This window comes from Chironomus tepperi, unplaced genomic scaffold (genome assembly GCF_022539635.2).
Source record: "Chironomus tepperi strain 1889 unplaced genomic scaffold, CSIRO-AGI_Ctep_v1 contig_85, whole genome shotgun sequence".
Taxonomy (NCBI): Eukaryota; Metazoa; Arthropoda; class Insecta; order Diptera; family Chironomidae; genus Chironomus; species Chironomus tepperi.
Genome location: NW_027226207.1, coordinates 1,951,029 through 1,971,602, shown reverse-complemented (window position 1 = coordinate 1,971,602; position 20,574 = coordinate 1,951,029). Strand labels below are relative to the sequence as shown.

Below are 20,574 nucleotides of genomic sequence, written 5' to 3'. Positions count from 1 at the left end.
ACTGCCAAATCTCAATCCACAAACTACTGCAAACATCATCAAGTCCATAAATATCCATCACAATCGCTAAATCAATCAAAAATATTAAATTAATCAAATTAAGATTTCGATCAAAGAAACCGTTACAAGAAAAATTCAAACTTTCGAGTTCGGTAACTTTTCGGATGGAAGTTCGAAAATAATAAAGAATAATCAGAGAATTTAATTTTGTTTCTTTTTATCAAAAATCTCTATCGAACAAAAGAAGTAATTAAGTAAGTGTCATTATAATGCATCATTGTGTGCAGTCTTATCAAAGACAATAAGGAATAGCATTCAAGATAGTCGTTTTAATTAAAAATTTATCAAAATTTTCAGCAAAAATGAATCCAGAAGAGAATTTTGAGAATCAGTCGATTTCTAGATTAGCAACAAAGAAACAAAGCCTGGATGATATGTATAGTGCTCCGGCTAATTTCCTTGAAATAGATGTAATTAACCCACAAACGACAATTGTAGCAGGAAAGAAGAAATTTACAGACTATGAAATTCGTATGAGGGTGAGTGCGAGAAATTTCCTTATATCTCTTTATGTGATGCAATGAATACATTCTAAGAAACTGATTCATGCTTATCGAGATGCATGCATTATCGCTCTTATTTTGTATATACCATTCAACCGATAATTGCGTATTTCTTTGCAAAAATGTTAAATAACGTTATTGTAAAAAAGTATGAAAAAAATCAATATCCATAATTCATTTAATATACATTACATTTTCAAAGGTATCATGTACAGCATAACATTCTTAATCGCATTTGCATTTTCAGACAAATCTTCCAGTGTTTAAAGTAAAAGAATCGAGTGTACGTCGCCGGTATTCTGACTTTGAATGGTTGCGTAATGAATTAGAGAGAGATTCCAAGGTAAATATTGAATTTAATGATGAATCACTCGACATAATAATAGTTTTTTAAACAAAAAACGAGCTAATTTTTTTATTTGATGTCATTGTAATCTAGATTGTAGTTCCGCCTCTTCCATCAAAAGCATGGAAACGGCAAATACCATTTAGAGGAGATGATGGAATATTTGAGGAACAATTTATTGAAGATCGTCGTAAAGGATTAGAGATATTTGTTAATAAAATTGCAGGACATCCCTTGGCTCAAAATGAAAGGTATTGTAACTTAATACATTTATCGATAATTTGACTAATACTTTTTTCTATATATTCACAGATGCTTGCACATGTTTTTGCAAGAACCAACGATCGATCGAAATTATACACCAGGAAAAGTGAGAAATACTTAAATAGTATTCGGGTTGTTAAAGACTAAATTGAAAAAGATGCATATATTAATATGAATTTATGTTATTGCACTCTCGTATAATTTTATATTGTAATTGTATAATCAGTATAGGAAATGTAATCTTAATTTCTTCTTTATCAAATTAAAAAAAAAAATGATTCCAATAAATGTAATTTTATCATTCTTTTCTCCATTTATTTACCCCCTTCTTGAGTAAGCAAAAACAAAAAAAAAAGTACTATGAATCTCGAAGATATATATACCTATATAGTAAAAAAAAATCTTCAATGAATGAATGAATTTTCTGATATGAACATTATTACGTACGAAAAATATTAATAAAAAGATTATTTTTTAAAATAAAAAAAAATAAAACTCGGGTTTTTTAATATTCATCATTCTCAGGCTGATTAAAATCATCTGTACATTGTGCTGTATGCAAATGTCAAGTGGATCATATCAAAAACAACTGTGAGAACATAACAATATTTCTGCACTATCTATTTGTATATTTTTTTAATAAAAAATAAGAAATAAGATTAATCAAACAGAATGAATGTGGTATGGCATGTCTGGCATTCAATTGATTGGGGCGTCTTAAAAGCTTTTGGTAAAAGTTCAAATTTAAATTTTAACGGATTTTTGGTTTTCAAATTCAACAGATTTTATTTGTTCAAATTTAACGAACTTTTCATTTTTAAAACTTTTCTTCCTAAAAATTCAACGAAATTTCATGTTTCAAAATTGAATGAAATCCTTATCAAAATTGAAGCAGAAAATGACGCAGAACATGAGGAAAATAAACTTGCAAATTTACTCAACTTATTAGCTTGAAAACAAGTGAGACATCACAAAGCACATACGTGCGTAAGTCTAATTATCATTGTCGAGTGTGAAACATGAGTAATTACGGAAGAATCATGACGAATTTCCGGATTTTTAATGATGAATCTGTTCAGTAGTTCACATCAGTTCATCTCAGTTCAGTACAAAATTTGAAACAAAAAAACCGTTAAAAATTTATAAATTTCAGTTTCTAAGCCCCTAAAAATAGACCAAAATGAAGAAGAAGCTACTCTCACATGACGTAAAGTACGTTGGGAAAAAATAAAGTGCCATTCATAAAAAATAAAATTCATATTAAAGCATCATCATATAATATAAAGTACATTGTAATAATTTAAAAAATTTATACTAGCAAATTAATAATATTGAGGCGCTAGATAGCAATAACTAGCCCTAATTTTATTACAGTGGAAATGGCAATTTTATCAATTTAGGGCAAATTGTTAAGTGAAATTAAGTAAATAAATACATTGAAAGGTGTTAAGCAAATACTACGAAATGTAAAAAATAAGTAAGCAGAACTAACAATGGCATTGTGTTAATTTCAAGAAGCATAGACGACACAATAAATTGATGATTTTTTCTTAAAAAGGCATAATAAATGTCCATAGGATGGCATCTTGGATGGATGAATGAATTAAATGAGTTGGCGTTTAAAAAAATTAACTTTATAAAAAGTGTGAATGAACTTATTTGCTCAATAAGTAATGTGTCATCCAAGAAAGTACGTAAAAAAATAGCTCAGCAACAAGGTAAGGCTTTAATTAAAGCAATTTTCAAGTGACTTTACCTCATTCCTAGTTAAATTTACTCATTAAAAATGAATAATAATAGTTTTGGCTATCATAAAGTCTCTCGCCAATGTGCTTCATCGATGCTAATCATGCATGTGATTAATGACCAAAAATCTATCATACATGAAACACATTTTTTGTGCTGCTCAATTTTTATCTCTTATTCTATCCACATATATACGGTATGCTGTATGCAAACTTCAAAGCATAAGAAGAAAAATATCCATCGGAGATATAAAAGAATCCTTTTTTTACTAAAGATGTGCAGCGTATAGTGAATCTTTTATGACCACTTAAATTGAGCAGCCATAAACTTTGGGAGATTTTTTCTTTCACTAAATATATTGCAAAAAAAATGAAAGATATTTGATACAATTCGGTGATGATTCATCATCATTCGGCATGTGATGTGTGTTTAATTTTCTTATACATGTGGTGGGGCATTGACGAAATAATTTGGGAGATATTTTTATAATCTGTTGGAATTTATTGGAATTTTAATCTATTAAAAATTGCTTGGATTTTTCAACCGTCAAATTTAATTTGAATTTTATTTCCGAAAGTTTTGAACTTTTTATTGGAAATTTTGAACTTTTCTTTCGAAATATGAGAAAATTGCAATTTCATCGAATTCTCACTAAATTGATAGTTTAGCAATACCTGATGCAACTGTCTTTAAAAAGCATTTAAAATACTATATCATGCTTCCTTTAGAATCTAAATTAAATTAGTATTAAGCAGGTTTTTTTTAGATTTTTTTAATCCTCAAATTTTTGCAAGGAATCAAAATTTCAAAAAATTCAAATTCCAAAAGACCGTTAAAATTCAAAAAAAAATCTTGACCGCTGACTTAAAACTCTCAAAGCAAAGAAAGTCCACTCAAAAGGGATATAAGAAGAAATCCCCTGAGAATGAATGAATAATAGAATTCTGACATGATCCACAAACATAATACTATACCTATTTATTTACACACATTGTTCGATTTTTCAAAAAAAGGAAAACGAAAGCATTATTTGGGGAAAAGCACATTATATTCTAGGAAACATGAGACTAAAATCAAGTGCATTCTTCTCACTATTCTTTAATAGCAATTTCACATTTCTCTCAAATGTTTACATGACGCATAAATATATGTGTAGATATATGTATATATAAAAAGATTTTTTTTTTCGACGCATACCCAACAATGCTATTCTTTTTTTTTCATACAAAAATTTATTTTTCTTCTCTCAGTTACAAAATAACAGTTCGGCAAATCGGATGTGCAGAAACAAAACCATGCTTCATTTCTTTAACGTTCAATTTTTTTGGATAATTTTTCTACTTTTTGGAACTTTTTTTGTAACATATGCAACATATTGTGTGCAATCATAAGTTTTTGAAAAGTTTTTAATAAATTTATCAGTGAGACGTAAGGATTTCATACCTAGAATAAACTTTTTTAAGAGTGAAAACGTGTCTATGCATAAGAAAGGAGACTTTACTTGCAACCAAATATTCGCTAATGAATCCAAAAAATTATCATATTCCTTTCAACCCATCATCCAGCAACTTGAGTGCTTTAACAAAAAAAATATGTATAAAAAAGAATGAAGTGATTTAAGTGAAAAACAATCTGTATAATACCACAATTTATGATCAGTGCATCAGTGAAATTTTATCTTCATATATCTACCTCACATCATGATATCTTTATCCATTAATGTAATACCTGGTAGATCATTCACAAGTGACGTTCAATATCTTTTAAGTTATTGACTTGCAAAGTATCGATGAATTTGGAATTTAACGACTTTTTCAATTTTGAAATTTAAAATTAAACGAAATTTTCAATTTTGAAATTTAGCGACAATTTAAGATTTGAAAATTAACGAAACTTTGAGATTGAAAATTTAACGACATTTTAAGATTTGAAAATCAAAGTTCAAAATTTGAACTTTAATCAAATTTTGAAAAATTGAATTTTGTAAAGCTTTCAATGGACATCACTCACAAATGGGTCCCTAGTTTGTCTTAAATTTATTAATAAGAAATAATGAGCAATTTTTCAGATGAATTGGCAAATTTATTGAGACAATAAATGAGCGTCAAAAATTGAATTGTTTGGATAAATATTTAAAGTGCTTAATCCCCGTCTAATCCTGTAATTTTCCTCTTCAGCGGATACATTTAACTCACGAATAACACCCGCAATCAGTCAGTTTAAGCCATGAATAATTTAATGTGAGAATTTCGTGGTTTTTCATCCTTTAAAAGAGTTTAATAAGCTTCAAATTTTCACAGTTCAAAAACTTTTAATTTTATTGTCATTTCATCTGAGAATTTTTTCTATTTATCTTCTATCTATCTTAAATGACTTCCTATTGTTTCCACGTACAACTTAGGCAGAGATCTCAGAATATCTCTATATTAAGAATTTATAAACTTTTCAACAGTTTATGTATCTTTTAGAACTTTTTCTTATTTCTCCTTGAAAATTTTCTCTTTTTCTTGAAAATTTGTTTTAAATTTTGAAGCTTGATCAATGTTTTCTTATGAAAATTGAATGAGTTAGCTTTGAGATTTTATTTGATATCTTCATTTCAATTTCATTTTAAAATGAAATAATAGTAAATACTGGGAAAATTTCACTTTTCTTAGTCATTCTTGCTAGTTTTTGTGACAAAGAAGAGCAATGCACGACTTGATTTATTTGCAAGTAAATGACTTGAAAGCAATAAACAAATTTTTACGCATTTAAATTTTAACGATCTTCTCAGATTCATAAATTAAAGTTCAAAAATTGAACCTAATAAGGATTAAATCAAAAATGACCGTTAAAAACAACATAAGCTTTAATGATGCAAAATAGTCTATTAAATTCAATCTAAATGACATTCAAATCAGCGTGTCTCTAAAGTTTTTGTTCTTAAATTGATCCAAAGGATGTTACAGTATAAGAAGTTTCAATCTATCAGACACATAAAATCTAAACGCTTTGTGAAACTTTTGTCGTTCTGCTTGACCATAAGCCACCCAAACAAATTCAATTGTTATTTTTTTTGGTGAAATAAATATTGTAGCTTAACAGACTACAGATTATCAGTTCCGATCTCAGTCAAATAAAAATTTGTCCGAAGAATTGCCCTCATTATTTTAATCTTCCCTTACATCGTAATGAAATGAGGCAGTGATAATGATGTTTAATTCGAAAATCTCGCTATATATCATTATGAAGCAGCTATCATCAGCAACTTTATCAATGATCTCAATATATTGACATTTCAGAAAGATTTATTATCCCTTTTTTCTATTTCATTTCTCCTATGATAAAACATTAGTTTCATCATCAATTGCTGTATGTTTAAACTAGGATAGAAATTGATCAATTATCATGTACCATAGCGCAGTTAATTTGTGAATAATTCAAAAATTGACAAAAAGTTAAAATTGAAAAATAACGGTCAAAAAATATTGGAATTTTGAACTTTTTTTGAACCTCAAAATTCAAACTTATAGTCAATAAAGTTCAAATTTGTTCAAATAGTCAGACAGACAGACAAAGTGCATTAGCGACTATTCTAAATGTAAATATGTGCTAAAAAGTAGTAAATAAAAAGAAGAAGTGAACCTAACAGTGATAAGAACAAAAGCCAAAAACTAAAGACAGTCAAAAGACAGTAAAAGAAACAAGAATCAATAAATCATTCCCGTTGTAAAACAAAAAAAAAAAAAAGAGTCACAATTTTTTTGGAAAAACAATTTAGAAACTGCCATAATTCTTAAAATTGTGTAAAAATAAGAAGTATAAAGAATGAAGCGAAAAATGCTTTAGCTAAAATTGATAAAACAAGATTATTAGTTATCGACAATGAACTTTCTACACATGTTTTTAATTCACAAGGGTGGGAGGAGGGTGACGAAATATCAAAAGATATTTTGGGTTTAAACAACATCATTGAGCATACAGTCGATAATGATAATAACTACGACATTATAACCGATAATGTGATAAAAGCAGCAGCGGAAATATTTCTAAATGATACCAAGGATTTAAATTACACTAATGGCAATATCAAATTGCTATTACCATTCAATAATAATAGCGATTTCTTAACGGACCAAAACAGCACCTACAACTATGAACTCAAAATTCCTGAATATATCACACTCACGTCTATGATTTTCTGTATCTTGATTATGTGCCTCGGATTGATTGGAAATATAATGGTAAATAAATATTATTATTGTTTTTGCATTTGTATCTTGTCTTCTGCTTTTGTGCTTTTTTAAGCCCCGCATAAATTCTTAGATTAGACCACTCCTCGATATCCATTCATTCCACTTTTGTGCTTTTCTTTACGATTTCGCAAATGTTTAATAAATGTGATTATGTGATTGAATCCTTTATACCCGAGATGTGCATGATTTGTTTGTGAAATTGATCGTATCAGCAGCTGAGAGTTGCTAAGGGCCTTGTGACGTAATACTGAAAAATAGCCGTCGTTAAGCTGCACTTTCGATTCTTAGATGTAACGTCTAGGCAACATCAAACAGACTTCAGTCTACACCACAGCAAGCCTCTACCTCTCATAGTGATACCAAAAATATGCTTTTCGGCTGTGATTACGCATTACTTGCCATTTGGCATATCCCAATGTTGATGGACGTCCCCACTCCATCTGGAATGTCAAAGGACCATTAATTTGCTTTAGAGACGACTTTTATATCTGTATAAGTAATTAAGATCCCCAATAAAAGAAGTACATAATACCTAGAGCTTAAGAAATCAGGTCCTTCAAAGATTGCAACTTGTCTCACATTTCTACATTTTTGACAGCTCCCTGCCAGCTTTTATAATTATATTTTCTTTATACACTACATTTGAACGGGGATAATAAGCAAGTAATTTTCTATCTAAACACAAATTTCTCATGTACTTGAGAGATCATTGACATCCACAGTGATAAACGTACGCAAAATAAAAAGGAGATGAAGGAAGAAGAACATTTTTCTATGAATATGAAATTAATAATTTTATCTAATCCCAGAAATTTTGTGTGTAAATCACATCAAAGGGAATTTTTTCTACTTCCATCATGAACATTAATACTCAATCCTTTGGTTTTTAAAAACACATTTTTGTGTGGAATGAAGATATTTTTAGAAATATTATTATTATACGGATATACGAAAAAATCAGCAAATCACGAAATTTATTACTGACAATCATAATACAATAAACTTTCCGTCCGATAAAGAAATCAGCGTAAATCAATCACATAATATACATTTTATATTTATATTTCAGATAAAAATGTCTTTTTTTGTGCACATAAAAGCATGTCAAAATGCAAAAGATCATCATTTTTATTACATCAGTGCTTATGTGTACTTATTTAACCTATGATATGTGTCTTTTTTTTCTCCCACTGATGCCACACAGGTTCCCATTGTCATTTTGAAGACGAAAGATATGCGAAATTCAACAAATATTTTCTTGATAAACCTCAGTGTAAGTTTACAAGACATTTATACTCTCCTACTCATTCCATTCTACTCTATATTTCGTGCAGCTAGCTTGAAATAAATTTATTTTACGTGAATTTTATTAAAATTCCATGATGATATGCTATTTTTTGCAGATTGCCGATTTACTTGTACTTCTTATTTGCACACCGACAGTATTAGTTGAAGTCAGTTCACCTCCCGAAGTTTGGATGTTGGGCGAAAAACTGTGTAAGTCTATAACACTACTAGTATTGTAAAAAAATATGCTAGACACTCATGAGAATCGTTTTCGTCACTTGAATTATCAATATGATCTTTTTTCCTATTAGTATATTTTTCTTTCATTTTTTCTTGTGTAGTATATCGAATTACAGATGTGAGAATTTTTGTCATTCGATGAATATTCACACATTTTTAGCACATTTCGTTTTAAATGAGATGCCCTTATATATACGTTCTCATATTTGTCAGCACGTCTGGAAAATTGATCCCATTTTTATTTTCTATACGTAAACTTTGTTATTGATACTGTGCAGGAGTATATCTGTTGTTCCTTGCAATTAGTCATTTTAATTAATAATTTATTTGCTACTTACTCAATAATGAATCGTTATTTTTTTAATCGAGTCTTGATTATTTGAGAGAAATCTTCATTGTAATGCAAATTCTTGATTTCTCAATTATTCTTAATTGTCATGATGATCTTCGTGAATTTGTGGATACAATACAAGCTTCAATAATTGACTAATTTGCTGTTTAAATTGAGAAATTAATTTAATTTCGTTGTTTACTGTAATTTGAAGAAAATATTGTAAAGTTCAAAAAATTTCTGAAAAGTTCAAAATAATTCAAAATTTAAATTTCCGTTGATCATAAAATTCATTTTTTATCAGTTCCTTTACAATTTCACAATGGCTGAATGTTAATGAAGCTTTGTTTTGAATTTCACCACGACAAATATTCTCCAATCAAAACTGCATCGATATCATAATTAAATTCACAAAGCTAGCAACATAAATACCTAAAATAATTTACACATTCTCATATTTCTGTATATTTTTCTTCCGTTTTGATTAGGTAAGCTGGTTCCATTCATTGAACTAGTTGTAGCACACGCTTCAATTTTGACAATTTTAGCAATTTCTTTCGAACGGTATGTGTCATTTGACAAAAAATAATAATATAAACATTTTAATTGTATGCTAATGAGTAACAACGAAATGATTTGTTTTTAAATAACCAGATATTATGCCATATGTGAGCCATTAAAAGCTGGTAAGTTACTGAATATATATAGTATGAAAATTGGCATAAACTAATTTTTACGTCTACATAGGATATGTTTGTACAAAAACGAGAGCTCTATCAATATGTATACTGTGTTGGATAGTTGCCGGGATATTTACAAGGTAAATTAATGAAAATTAGCACACTGACCAATTAATTACAATACCTATTTAATTAAGTTTAAATAAATTAAATGAAAATATTTAATTTAAAGACATATCGAGCACTTTAAGTGTTAATTAGAAGGGACAACAATGACATTACGAAAATAAACTTGAGATGAATGAATTGAGAGAAAAGAAACTCTCCGTCACTAATACTTAAATGCAAAAGGAAATTCCACCATAATTTGATAAACATAGATTTTTCTTTCTCCACATATGTATATATGCTTACTACAATTTACTCTTCTTTTCTTTCAACTTAAAATGTGACATGGCATCAGCATGACCTCCGAACCTTGGGTGGCATTTTTTTTTGCCTCTCCAAATGCTTTCTTATTATATTGATTTTTATCAATGCAATGTGTCTTTAAGGAGGAATAAGAAAAATCTGAAACGCTTTAAAGTAAATCTGTCACTTAATCAATCTGATCAATCAGAACGCAATTTCCAACTGTGTCAAAATTTTGAATTTTTCAACTGTTTTCAAAATTTTGAAATTTTCAACTGTTTTCAAAATTTTCAACGGTTTTTAAAAATTTGAATTTTCAGTTCAATTTTGAACTGTAATTTCCTAACAATATTCAAAAATCCAGTCAATCTAAAAACAGACAAAAGTGCTCAAAAAGCTCTAAAAAGCTTTCCAAAAAATCAGAACAATCTAAAACGGACGTTGCAGTAATCAATTTTGCTTTTTATAATCTTCTCTCTTTTTCTGTCTTTTTTTTTCTCCAACTAGCCCTATATTGGAAATCGCAAGCTATCAAATCGAGGACTATTACGACGGTAGTAAAGTAAATGTCAATCAACTTTCGTTTTCCTGAATCTATCGATAGATCAATTCATCTTTTTGCCATTTCTATGCATAAAGAAGAAATTAATTATCAGCAGCATAATGATGATCAGATAAAAAATTATTGTCTTTTTATATCCATTTACAGGTGCCGGTATGCTTAACTAACGTTGATACAATGTGGCCATCATTATTTTTCATCGGCAGCGTTTCCATATTCTTCTTCATACCTCTATTTATACTGATTGTATTATACTGTGTCATAGCAAAGCATTTAATGGCTAATCCCAGTTTAATATCAACACATAATAGCAGAAGTAATTTTATAAAATATCGTAAGCAAGTGATTTTAATGCTTGCTGCGGTAGTTGCATCCTTTTTCACATGTTTACTGCCATTTCGAGTACTTACACTATGGATTATTTTCATACCAGCAGATACATTAGAGAGGTTATTAGCAAGCCCAAAAAGTAAGTATTGTATATTGAGGTGTTTGAAGTGTCACTTAAATGGATTTAGGAATTTGAATAATTAACGGTAATTTGAAATTCAAATTTTCGCTTCACTTGCCATTTCTTGTCAGTTGCCAAGTTCAATATTCGCATCACTTTCCGCATCTCTTAAATAAATTCAAATAATTCTTTAACGATAAAATAAGGTAATTGACCTGTCAAGTAAATTAACCGAACGAGATCATTAAAAGTTCTTCTTCCTGCTTCATACCTAAAAATATCTTCCTTTTGTATATCTGATACACAAGAATATATCCTTGCCTGCATAAAAATGCTCATAAAAATTTCACTAATCAAAGATATTTATCCTCAATATATTCATGTCCATACGTATTTTGTTGTTACAGATATGGAAATTTATTATGCATTATTGTATTTCTGTCGCTGTATGCATTATCTAAATTCAGCAATGAATCCAATATTATACAATCTAATGTCATCTAAATTCCGAGATGGTTTTGTTAAGTTACTAAAATGTAAATCGTTTATAAGAGCAACAAGTTGGTCAGACAATACACGAAAGGGAACGTTCCATACGACATCAACAAATCTGAGTTCGTCACATAATAATAATATAGAGAATCGATTGAAGGAGACAAATATTGAAGTCAAAAATCAATTAAATGAATGTGAGAATGTCAATAAATTAGTTACAATAACAATTTCATCTGTTAACGACAACAATTTATCTCATCAAAAAATTCAATACAATTTTGTTAAAAGAAAACGAAATGATCGAAATGAAATTCATTATGCTCCGTCGTCGGAGTGTGAACGAATATTAAAGGAAAACTCATCAGACATCAATGATAATGATAAATTTTTAAATTTATCGTCGACACCCAAAGAAAGTCTTGTGTAAAGGAAGAAGAAAGTTTGGAGCGATAAAAATATGTTTGAGAATCGCTTTTTGATGGATGGCTGAGGTGCATTTTTTGATGGCTGAAAAAATTTAACGGTTTTCTGAAATTCAAAATTTGACTGTTGAACTAAAATGAGTTGAAATTTTGAACTTCTGAACGACAAACTTTTGAAAATTGAACTGAACTTGAACTGAAAATTAAATGAACTTTTTGAATTTCTGAACATTTTCTTAAGAATGAACTGAAAAAAATATGAAAATCCAGTAAGATTAAAACGACGTGTTGAAATTCAAATCTTATTGTACTACAATCTAAAGTTCAAAAAATTTCTAACGATTTTTTAAAATTTAAATAATTTTAGTACGCAAAGTTCAAAAAATGTGTAACGACCTTTTAAAATTTGAATTTTTTCAAGTTCAAAATACTTTGTAGCGTATTTTAAAGTTCAAAAATTCAAAAGTTCAAAATATTTTCCATGAACCAAAACGAATTGAAATCTTACTGAACAATCTTCCCATTCAGAATTTCAAAACCCCCAAAAAGTCAACCTCACCCAATCATTTCACGTTTCCACAAGCTATAACTGAAAAACCATCATGAATGAACCATTAAAAATCAATTTTTACGCAACATTTTTATACTTTTTTCAATTTTCACAAAAAAATTTTTATTGGCAAAAGAAAATGACGAAGAATCATTTAAGAATCAACAAAAATTGTCAATTTGATTCTTACGACATTTATAAAAAAAAAGAGAAAAAAAAATGAAGAAATATCTTTTAAATGTATAATCATAACAATAATAAAAGTCAGTATAAAATATCAAAGTATTTTTTCTTTCACATTTATGATGCATATGTCTCTTTTAAGCGTTTCTGAACATGCTGATATGCGTTGTAAATTTTCATTCTCGCCGCCTTGAAGGACGTTTTTCTTGTCTTTTTCGTGTTGATAGCTTCCTGAGAAGCTGATGGTGACGGTTCATCAATAGGCACAATATCAGTTAAATTATCAGGATGCACGAAGTATGCGATCGAGTGACGACCTTTAGTACATGCGACAGAATTCTCCGGAATCACAACACGATGTTTCTGTGTATAAATTATGAATTTATGAGGATTTAATTGAGAAATTATTGAATATAGTCATGCGAAAGATTGGAATATGCCTAATAAATTTACATGTCCTGAATCTATTGGCACACCCAGATAAATATAGATAATGTATTGTTACCAAAGCAGGATAGAGGCCGTTAGTCCAAATTGAAAGTAATTCTCCAGCATTTAAGAAAATCGCTCCACCCAAATGACCGACTTTTTGCCATTTTTCACTATTTGGCAATTTCACTTCCAGGCCACCTAAGCAGCAACATAATGCCAAGTTAAAGGAAATAAAAAATATTATTTTTAAGTAATAAATCTTTTTACTAAAGAAAGTATTGTGTAATAAATCTGAGGTCTATGTAAACCATAACAACAAAACCAACCAACCTTCTGTATCTTGAACAAGCAGAGTGAATGTCCCGTAATCCTTTAGCAAATAAATAATAAAAAAAAAAATACAATAGAATTAGTCCAAAAATTAAGATATAATAACTCTATTGTAAATAATTCAATGGGGTTGTTTATTTATGACGTTAAATACTTTGAAGTTTTAGCAGCGGAAGGAAATTTGGAGGGGAAAATAATCTTTTAAGTATCCATAGTAATTAAACCATATTTGAAAATAACGGCCAAAATATATTTGAAAATTAACGATCAAAAAATATTTGAAAGTAAAGTTCAAAAAGTATTTGAAGGCTAAAGTTCAAAAAATAATTTGAAAAATAACGGTCAAAAAATTTATTTTAAGCTGACGTCATAAGTAAACGATCCCACAATTGACCCTCTTATTGTACATACACAATGTTCGCCACATCGCGTAAAATTTTTGTTAACATCACTCTTGTTGATGTGTGTTTCATCAAAATCATCATCCTTTATATCCAATGATCCCAATTTTGTTTCATCGAAATTTGTCTTTTGATGGCAATATTTTGCGGAACCTTTGGTGAAATTTTCATTTTTCTCGTCATCAATTATCAGTGGTGGATAATACAGCAATCTGTTGTGTATTTTTTGGGGTAAACAGAAACTAATCTAATCTCATTTTTCAATCAAAATTAAGCATACTCTTACCGAAATGTGGTTTCATTATCTGTATCAAGCATATGCGAATGCTTTTCGACGAAGAAATTTGTTGGTAATTCTAAAGCTACAGCTAATGCTTGTAATATAAGTCCAGTCAAATTTTTAAAATCTTTTGCTAATGATGCGATGTGCTCTTTAAATCCCGGCAGTGGTTCATCGGGTAATTTTGCATTTAATGTACAGATGTTAAAAGCGTGACGAATATCCTTCGTCTTTCCATCGAATTTCTCTTGTCCGGGCTAATTAAATGTAAATGTTATTTACTTTTCGTAAGGTAGGCATGGAAAATTGCAATGGATATAAATCATTTCTTATGGGTTCATTAAGTATTGTAGTAATTTAAGCGAATTTGCTGAATAATTTAATTAAAGATGATTTGCGTGTAACGAAATGCTGATTAATTTAACGGATTTTTGTGATTTGAAAATTTAACGGATTTTGATATTTCAAATTTGCTGAATTGAACTAAACTGAGTCAACAAATTACTGAACAAATTTTGAATCTCAATTTAACGACTTTTTCAATAAAATCTTTAAAATGTTCACAAAACCGCAACAAAACAAAGTAAATAGTTAACGAGTAATAAATATGTCTGATGGAATCTAACCAGTCAACCAAGACACACGAGCAGTAAATTTTACATGCAAATATGCGCTTAAAATTCATAATATATATCCGATTAATCTAGTTAAATAGAAATAGATGTATACCTTGACGTAACCGTGATTTCCATTTTCACTCTTTCGCAGATACAGCTCTTTTGTTTGTTCATCCAATTTGCAAAAATCATCAAAATAATGATATGCAGTTTTTAACTAAATTTGACAGACGAGAGAAGATGAGGATATAAATGTTAAATCAAAGGCTCTTATAATAATACACATATTAATGTAAATGAGCTAATAAAAACCTTTTCTTCCGAAATCCCATGATTGACCAACATTGCCATTCCTTTTTCCTTCATCGCTTTTGCAAGTTGTACCGCAACGCGATTTACAACTGATTTCATCAAACATTCGTCAGTACCTATCAATAATAACAATAATAATAATACATGACATACATGTGAATTGATGATGTTTTTTAATGAAAGATAATTAATTGATAACGGCGAGACACTTTGCATTGTATCATCATCATCATCATCATCATCGAAATCGTAAAGAATATTGTATTTTTAACAACTTGACTCATTCAAAAGACATATTCATATTTGTATAATAATATGAAATTTGCCGAATGAAGAGATGAGAAAAGACTCATGTCTTCTGTGAGATAAAATTAAATAAAAAATTATTAATAAATAAATTCATCTCACTTCATATAGAGACAGTAAAGAATGTTGTTTGAGCGGGAATTATCTTGGCGCACTCGAGTTTAGTTGTCAATTGGCAACAAAAGTAAATAAAAAAGTCATCGGAAATTAATGACTGCAATTAAATTTCAAGGATTTAGCGGATATAAGGATTTTGAATTTTAACGGAAATTTAGGATTTGAATTTAAAAAGTTCAAAATTTGAACTTTGGTGATCTGTTTATTTTGAACTTTACGTTTTTTTACCATTTTGAACTTCAACATTTTGTTAGTTCAAAATTTGAACTTTAACGATCATTTTGATTTTGAACTTCAGTGATTAATTAAAGTTCCAATTTAAATGGTTTTTAATAGGTAAGTGAGTAAACTTACTGATGTGTAAATAATGAAACGGAATAAATGATCTCATGCAAGATAGCATGTTAAGCAGAAAAAAAATCATGACGGGAAATTCCAAACTCCTGTAACCACAACTTTAACTCGTGACTGGGATAAATGTGCGACAAATCCCAGCCAAAACTCATATGATAGAGCAACTAATTGACTTGCCAAAATCATGCTAAAATACATTTTTTATATATGCTTTATAATGAAATTGCGGCACGAATATTTCTTTTATATTTGACATCTGACGTATTTTATTTAGTTGTAAAGAATACGAGAGAATCGAGTAAAGGTCATACGATGATATGTAGTACGTTTTGTGCAATTAAGCGAGCGATTTAATTTAGAATGATCACAAAAAGTGAGTCATATGTAAATAACTACGTATGTACAACGGAAGAAAGACTTTATAGAATTGGGTGTAAATCATCATCTGTTTTGATCATTTACTTCAAACTTACCAAATGAAACGTCAATAATTGGAATCAGTGATTTCTCCAATAGAGTATCTTTTTCTACAGATGCTGTTTTTAACATGTTGAAGTCGTGATATGCTAATCAAAAACTCAATTCACAAACCAAATCTCACAATGATCTTTTATTAAGGAATTAATTTTTTTGCTTTAACACACAAGAAAAACTCAATTTACTTCTTTCTTATAACACACAGCTCAATATGTATTAAAGAAACATTTTTTTACTACTTTAGATCAAGTTTAAATTGTTATCACTATCACTATCTAATCTATTCATAATGCTAGCTGGTAGAAAATTGATTAAAAGACAATTTAAAAATGCACATGAGACAGGAAAAAATTAAAATAGATAAAAAGTGATAATAATAAAATAACACAGAGAGAAAAACTAGCACCGAGGTCACCAGCACATCTGACTTGATGGCCTTATGCGCATTTTACTATGCTTAACATCTTCATTATTTAATTATTGAAAATTATTTAAATTTCGTTTGTAACAGCTTTTTGAAATTTAAATTTCCAACGATTTTCAAAAATTTGAATTTTTCAAAGTAATTTTTTGACAGCCAAAAAGACAAAGTGACACAAACAGCTCTTTTACATAATAAATGCGTCACAATAATATTCGAATTTCGAACAAGAATCATGCTTTTCATTTTTCCAAGTTTTCTCCCTTTTCATTGACTGGTTCTCTATTCTGACAATTTCCGCAATCAAATATATCATTAAGACATTAAATTAGCACAGCATCCATTTAAATCAAGGAGGTAATTTTTCCAAAACATTGTCAAAAAATAACGGACAAATTCAAATTTTTGAACGTCTTAAAAAATTGATAAAAAAATTCGAAGTCACATGACCGTGCGAAGACACCTGTACATTTCTGATTGAAAATTTCATAAGTGGAAGTTTTTCTGTGCTGTTAAACTCGGTAATTTATTAAGTAAAAAGGATGTATTCATCGGGAATGAGTGCTAGACAAGCTGCTGCGGAGCATGTCCTCGCAGTATCTAGAGATTTCATCTCACAGCCGCGTTTAAGTAAGTTTTTTTGAAATTTTTTGCGAAACTTAGCAAAATTGGAAAATTTTGATTACTTTCTATAAAGTTGGAATCTTGATCTATTCCTGGCTTTATAGTGAGTAAAAAGCAAAGGATTGATAATACTAGGAATGTAGGAAGCTATAGAATTGTCAATTTAATTAAGAAAAACAGTCAAAATAAGATCCAGAAGATTTTGTATTGAAAAATCAATAAATTTATTTATCCTTGTAAATTTGAATTTTAAGTCAAAGTTCCTACTCTAATATCAATCGACATCACTAGAAAATCAGTAGATTAACGTTAATTAGACATAATATCCATGATAAATGTCATAAAAGAAGTTGAATAATTTAGTAATTTTTCAATCATGTGATCAGTTTTTGTAGATGTTTGAGAGTTCATGTGACGTATAAAAAATAATTTATTTACAACTTCATTGCAGCTTACAAAACAGTGTCTGGTGTCAACGGTCCTTTAGTTATCCTCGATGAAGTAAAATTCCCTAAATACGCCGAAATTGTACAGTTAAAATTAAGTGATGGAACACTTCGTTCTGGTCAAGTATTGGAAGTTAGTGGATCAAAGGCTGTCGTTCAAGTATTCGAGGGTACATCAGGTATTGATGCTAAGAACACCGTTTGCGAGTTCACTGGAGATATTTTGAGAACACCAGTCTCAGAAGATATGTTGGGTCGTGTGTTTAACGGTTCAGGAAAGCCAATTGACAAAGGTCCACCAATTTTGGCAGAAGATTACTTAGATATTCAAGTAAGTTATTCTATTATGTCATAATTAATAACAGTTTTATATTATTGTTATATAATAATTAATTAGGGTCAACCAATTAATCCATGGTCACGTATCTACCCCGAGGAAATGATCCAAACTGGTATTTCTGCTATCGATGTAATGAACTCCATTGCTCGTGGTCAGAAGATTCCAATTTTCTCAGCTGCCGGTTTACCACATAATGAAATCGCCGCTCAAATTTGTAGACAAGCTGGTCTTGTAAAAGTTCCCGGCAAATCAGTATTGGATGATCATGAAGATAACTTCGCTATTGTCTTCGCCGCTATGGGTGTTAACATGGAAACTGCTCGTTTCTTCAAACAAGATTTCGAGGAAAATGGTTCTATGGAAAATGTATGCTTGTTCTTGAACTTGGCTAACGATCCAACAATTGAGAGAATTATTACACCACGTTTGGCATTGACAGCTGCCGAATACATGGCTTATCAATGCGAGAAACACGTCTTGGTCATCTTAACTGACATGTCTTCATATGCTGAAGCTTTGCGTGAGGTCTCAGCTGCTCGTGAAGAAGTACCCGGTCGTCGTGGTTTCCCAGGTTATATGTACACTGATTTGGCCACAATTTACGAACGTGCTGGTCGTGTTGAAGGACGTAACGGTTCAATCACACAAATTCCAATTCTTACTATGCCTAACGATGATATTACCCATCCAATTCCTGATTTGACTGGTTATATTACCGAAGGACAAATCTACGTTGATCGTCAACTTCACAACAGACAAATCTATCCACCAATTAACGTATTGCCATCTTTATCTCGTCTCATGAAATCTGCTATTGGTGAGGGTATGACAAGAAAAGATCACTCTGATGTATCAAATCAATTGTATGCCTGTTATGCCATTGGTAAGGACGTCCAAGCCATGAAGGCTGTCGTCGGTGAGGAAGCTTTGACACCTGATGACTTGCTCTATTTGGAATTCTTAGGAAAATTCGAAAAGAACTTTATTGCACAAGTAAGCTTTGAGTTATGTCCTGATTTGATCATATCCTTAAATAATTTTATTTATCACAGGGAAACTACGAAAATCGTACAGTCTTTGAATCTTTGGACATTGGTTGGCAATTGCTTCGTATCTTCCCCAAAGAAATGCTTAAGCGTATTCCAGCTTCCATTTTGGCCGAGTTCTATCCAAGGGATTCACGTCATTAAGCAACTTATATATTACGTATATTTATATAGACACACAAAAAAGAAAAAGAAACTTATATTCGTTATAAACAAAATCATCATTTTTTTCTGCGGCAATATAGTTATGCTTCATTAAATCGTCATTAAAAGTTTTTTGAGAAAAAATTATAATAATATTGTGGTAAGCGTACGAAGGGTCGATTTTTACCTATACACTTTACTTTTTATTTTACCGAGATATATATCATAAAGACATGAACGTGGACTTATGTCCTCCTTGATGATTTATGGCAATGTGTCTATGTCTTGTGATGTTGAATTATTAGTTGAAGTAAAATCAACGGTCAAATAAAATTTAAAATTTTAACGGTCAAATATTTTTTTGAATTTAATCAGCCAGAAATTTTTGAACTTTAAATTATTTGAATTTTTAACGGATTTATTCTAGCATTGCAAGACATTGATTCAGTGCTTTCAAAGACAGAACAAAGCAAGTGAATAGGGTAAAATCAAGATGTAGTTACGAAAAAATAATAAAAATTATTCATAAATGTTTAGTGTTATTTAATCCCAGTATTTCATCCATAAATACATGCATAATCTATATTCTAGAAAGTTATTGAAAAACTTTGATTTTCTTTCTTTCTGTGTCTTAACATCCCTTCCCGCCCGTTCCTTTATCATTTTTACCCCCTATTCCTTATATTGTGAATATTGTTAGAGAAAATGCATTCCAAATTTTATTGGTTTGAAGTTATTGTCAGGAGTACTATTGAAGAAAAAAACTTAAATAAAGTAAAAAATATATAAATAAACTGATACTTATCAACATCAGAATGTGTTTTTTTTTGTCAAAAAATGAAAGTTGTTGAGCTATGAAAGAATAATAATAATAATAATGATAACAATAAAACTGTTTATGTAAATTTTAGAAGAGACGAGAAGAAATATAATAAATAAATTTAATGAAATCCTTAAATGAATAATAAATGATGAACGCATTTTCTTCTTTGCCTGCTTTCGGTTTTTTTTTTTATTCCGTTGAAACCCCCCCACAAAATATTTATATTGTCATTTTTTTCGCATGCCATCACATGCAAAATAATAAAGATATTATATATTTGGCGCATAATTTGTGGTAACTAATGTGGTTTTATGCTCGTTTTGAATGACTGGGTG

The 20,574-nt window shown here is 29.6% G+C and overlaps 4 protein-coding genes across 4 annotated transcripts; 3 read left to right on the top strand and 1 right to left on the bottom strand.

The window, feature by feature from the left end:
* The first annotated feature begins 132 nt into the window (after positions 1–132).
* Positions 133–1,614, top strand: Snx3 (sorting nexin 3). Its single transcript, XM_070634736.1, has 5 exons — positions 133–254; positions 358–539; positions 811–906; positions 1,003–1,160; positions 1,222–1,614. The coding sequence occupies exons 2-5, from the start codon at positions 363–365 to the stop codon at positions 1,292–1,294; spliced, it is 504 nt and encodes a 167-aa protein (XP_070490837.1). The 5' UTR covers positions 133–254; positions 358–362; the 3' UTR covers positions 1,295–1,614.
* A 5,090-nt stretch (positions 1,615–6,704) lies between these two features.
* Positions 6,705–12,217, top strand: LOC139086445 (QRFP-like peptide receptor; the record flags this gene model as incomplete). The annotated part of the gene is made up of 9 exons (XM_070634904.1): positions 6,705–7,145; positions 8,362–8,430; positions 8,561–8,654; positions 9,504–9,579; positions 9,670–9,701; positions 9,763–9,835; positions 10,614–10,668; positions 10,816–11,137; positions 11,527–12,217. Coding segments are annotated over 9 exons (1,677 nt in total), but the record flags the coding sequence as incomplete, so codon positions are not given.
* A 457-nt stretch (positions 12,218–12,674) lies between these two features.
* Positions 12,675–16,808, bottom strand: LOC139086577 (uncharacterized). The gene is made up of 8 exons (XM_070635066.1): positions 16,392–16,808; positions 15,142–15,257; positions 14,942–15,046; positions 14,219–14,469; positions 13,943–14,144; positions 13,532–13,571; positions 13,275–13,399; positions 12,675–13,132 (listed from the first exon to the last, which is right to left on the bottom strand). Exons 1-8 carry the CDS (start codon positions 16,465–16,467, stop codon positions 12,887–12,889), a joined length of 1,161 nt encoding a protein of 386 aa, XP_070491167.1. The 5' UTR covers positions 16,468–16,808; the 3' UTR covers positions 12,675–12,886.
* Positions 16,809–17,271: 463 nt separating this feature from the next.
* Vha55 (V-type proton ATPase subunit Vha55) lies at positions 17,272–19,946 on the top strand. Its single transcript, XM_070635065.1, has 4 exons — positions 17,272–17,446; positions 17,892–18,217; positions 18,284–19,219; positions 19,279–19,946. Exons 1-4 carry the CDS (start codon positions 17,359–17,361, stop codon positions 19,414–19,416), a joined length of 1,488 nt encoding a protein of 495 aa, XP_070491166.1. The 5' UTR covers positions 17,272–17,358; the 3' UTR covers positions 19,417–19,946.
* Positions 19,947–20,574: the final 628 nt, after the last annotated feature.

Coding starts and splice junctions, on each gene's coding strand:
- Snx3 (XM_070634736.1), top strand. CDS start 363: ATGAATCCAGAAGAGAATTTTGAGAATCAGTCGATTTCTAGATTAGCA. Junction 540..810: donor ACTATGAAATTCGTATGAGG/GTGAGTGCGAGA, acceptor TTGCATTTTCAG/ACAAATCTTCCAGTGTTTAA. Junction 1,161..1,221: donor CCCTTGGCTCAAAATGAAAG/GTATTGTAACTT, acceptor ATATATTCACAG/ATGCTTGCACATGTTTTTGC.
- Vha55 (XM_070635065.1), top strand. CDS start 17,359: ATGTATTCATCGGGAATGAGTGCTAGACAAGCTGCTGCGGAGCATGTC. Junction 18,218..18,283: donor AAGATTACTTAGATATTCAA/GTAAGTTATTCT, acceptor ATAATTAATTAG/GGTCAACCAATTAATCCATG. Junction 19,220..19,278: donor AAAAGAACTTTATTGCACAA/GTAAGCTTTGAG, acceptor TATTTATCACAG/GGAAACTACGAAAATCGTAC.
- LOC139086577 (XM_070635066.1), bottom strand. CDS start 16,467: ATGTTAAAAACAGCATCTGTAGAAAAAGATACTCTATTGGAGAAATCA. Junction 14,470..14,941: donor GAAATCACGGTTACGTCAAG/GTATACATCTAT, acceptor ACATTTAATTAG/CCCGGACAAGAGAAATTCGA. Junction 13,572..13,942: donor CGCGATGTGGCGAACATTGT/GTATGTACAATA, acceptor TATTTGCTAAAG/GATTACGGGACATTCACTCT.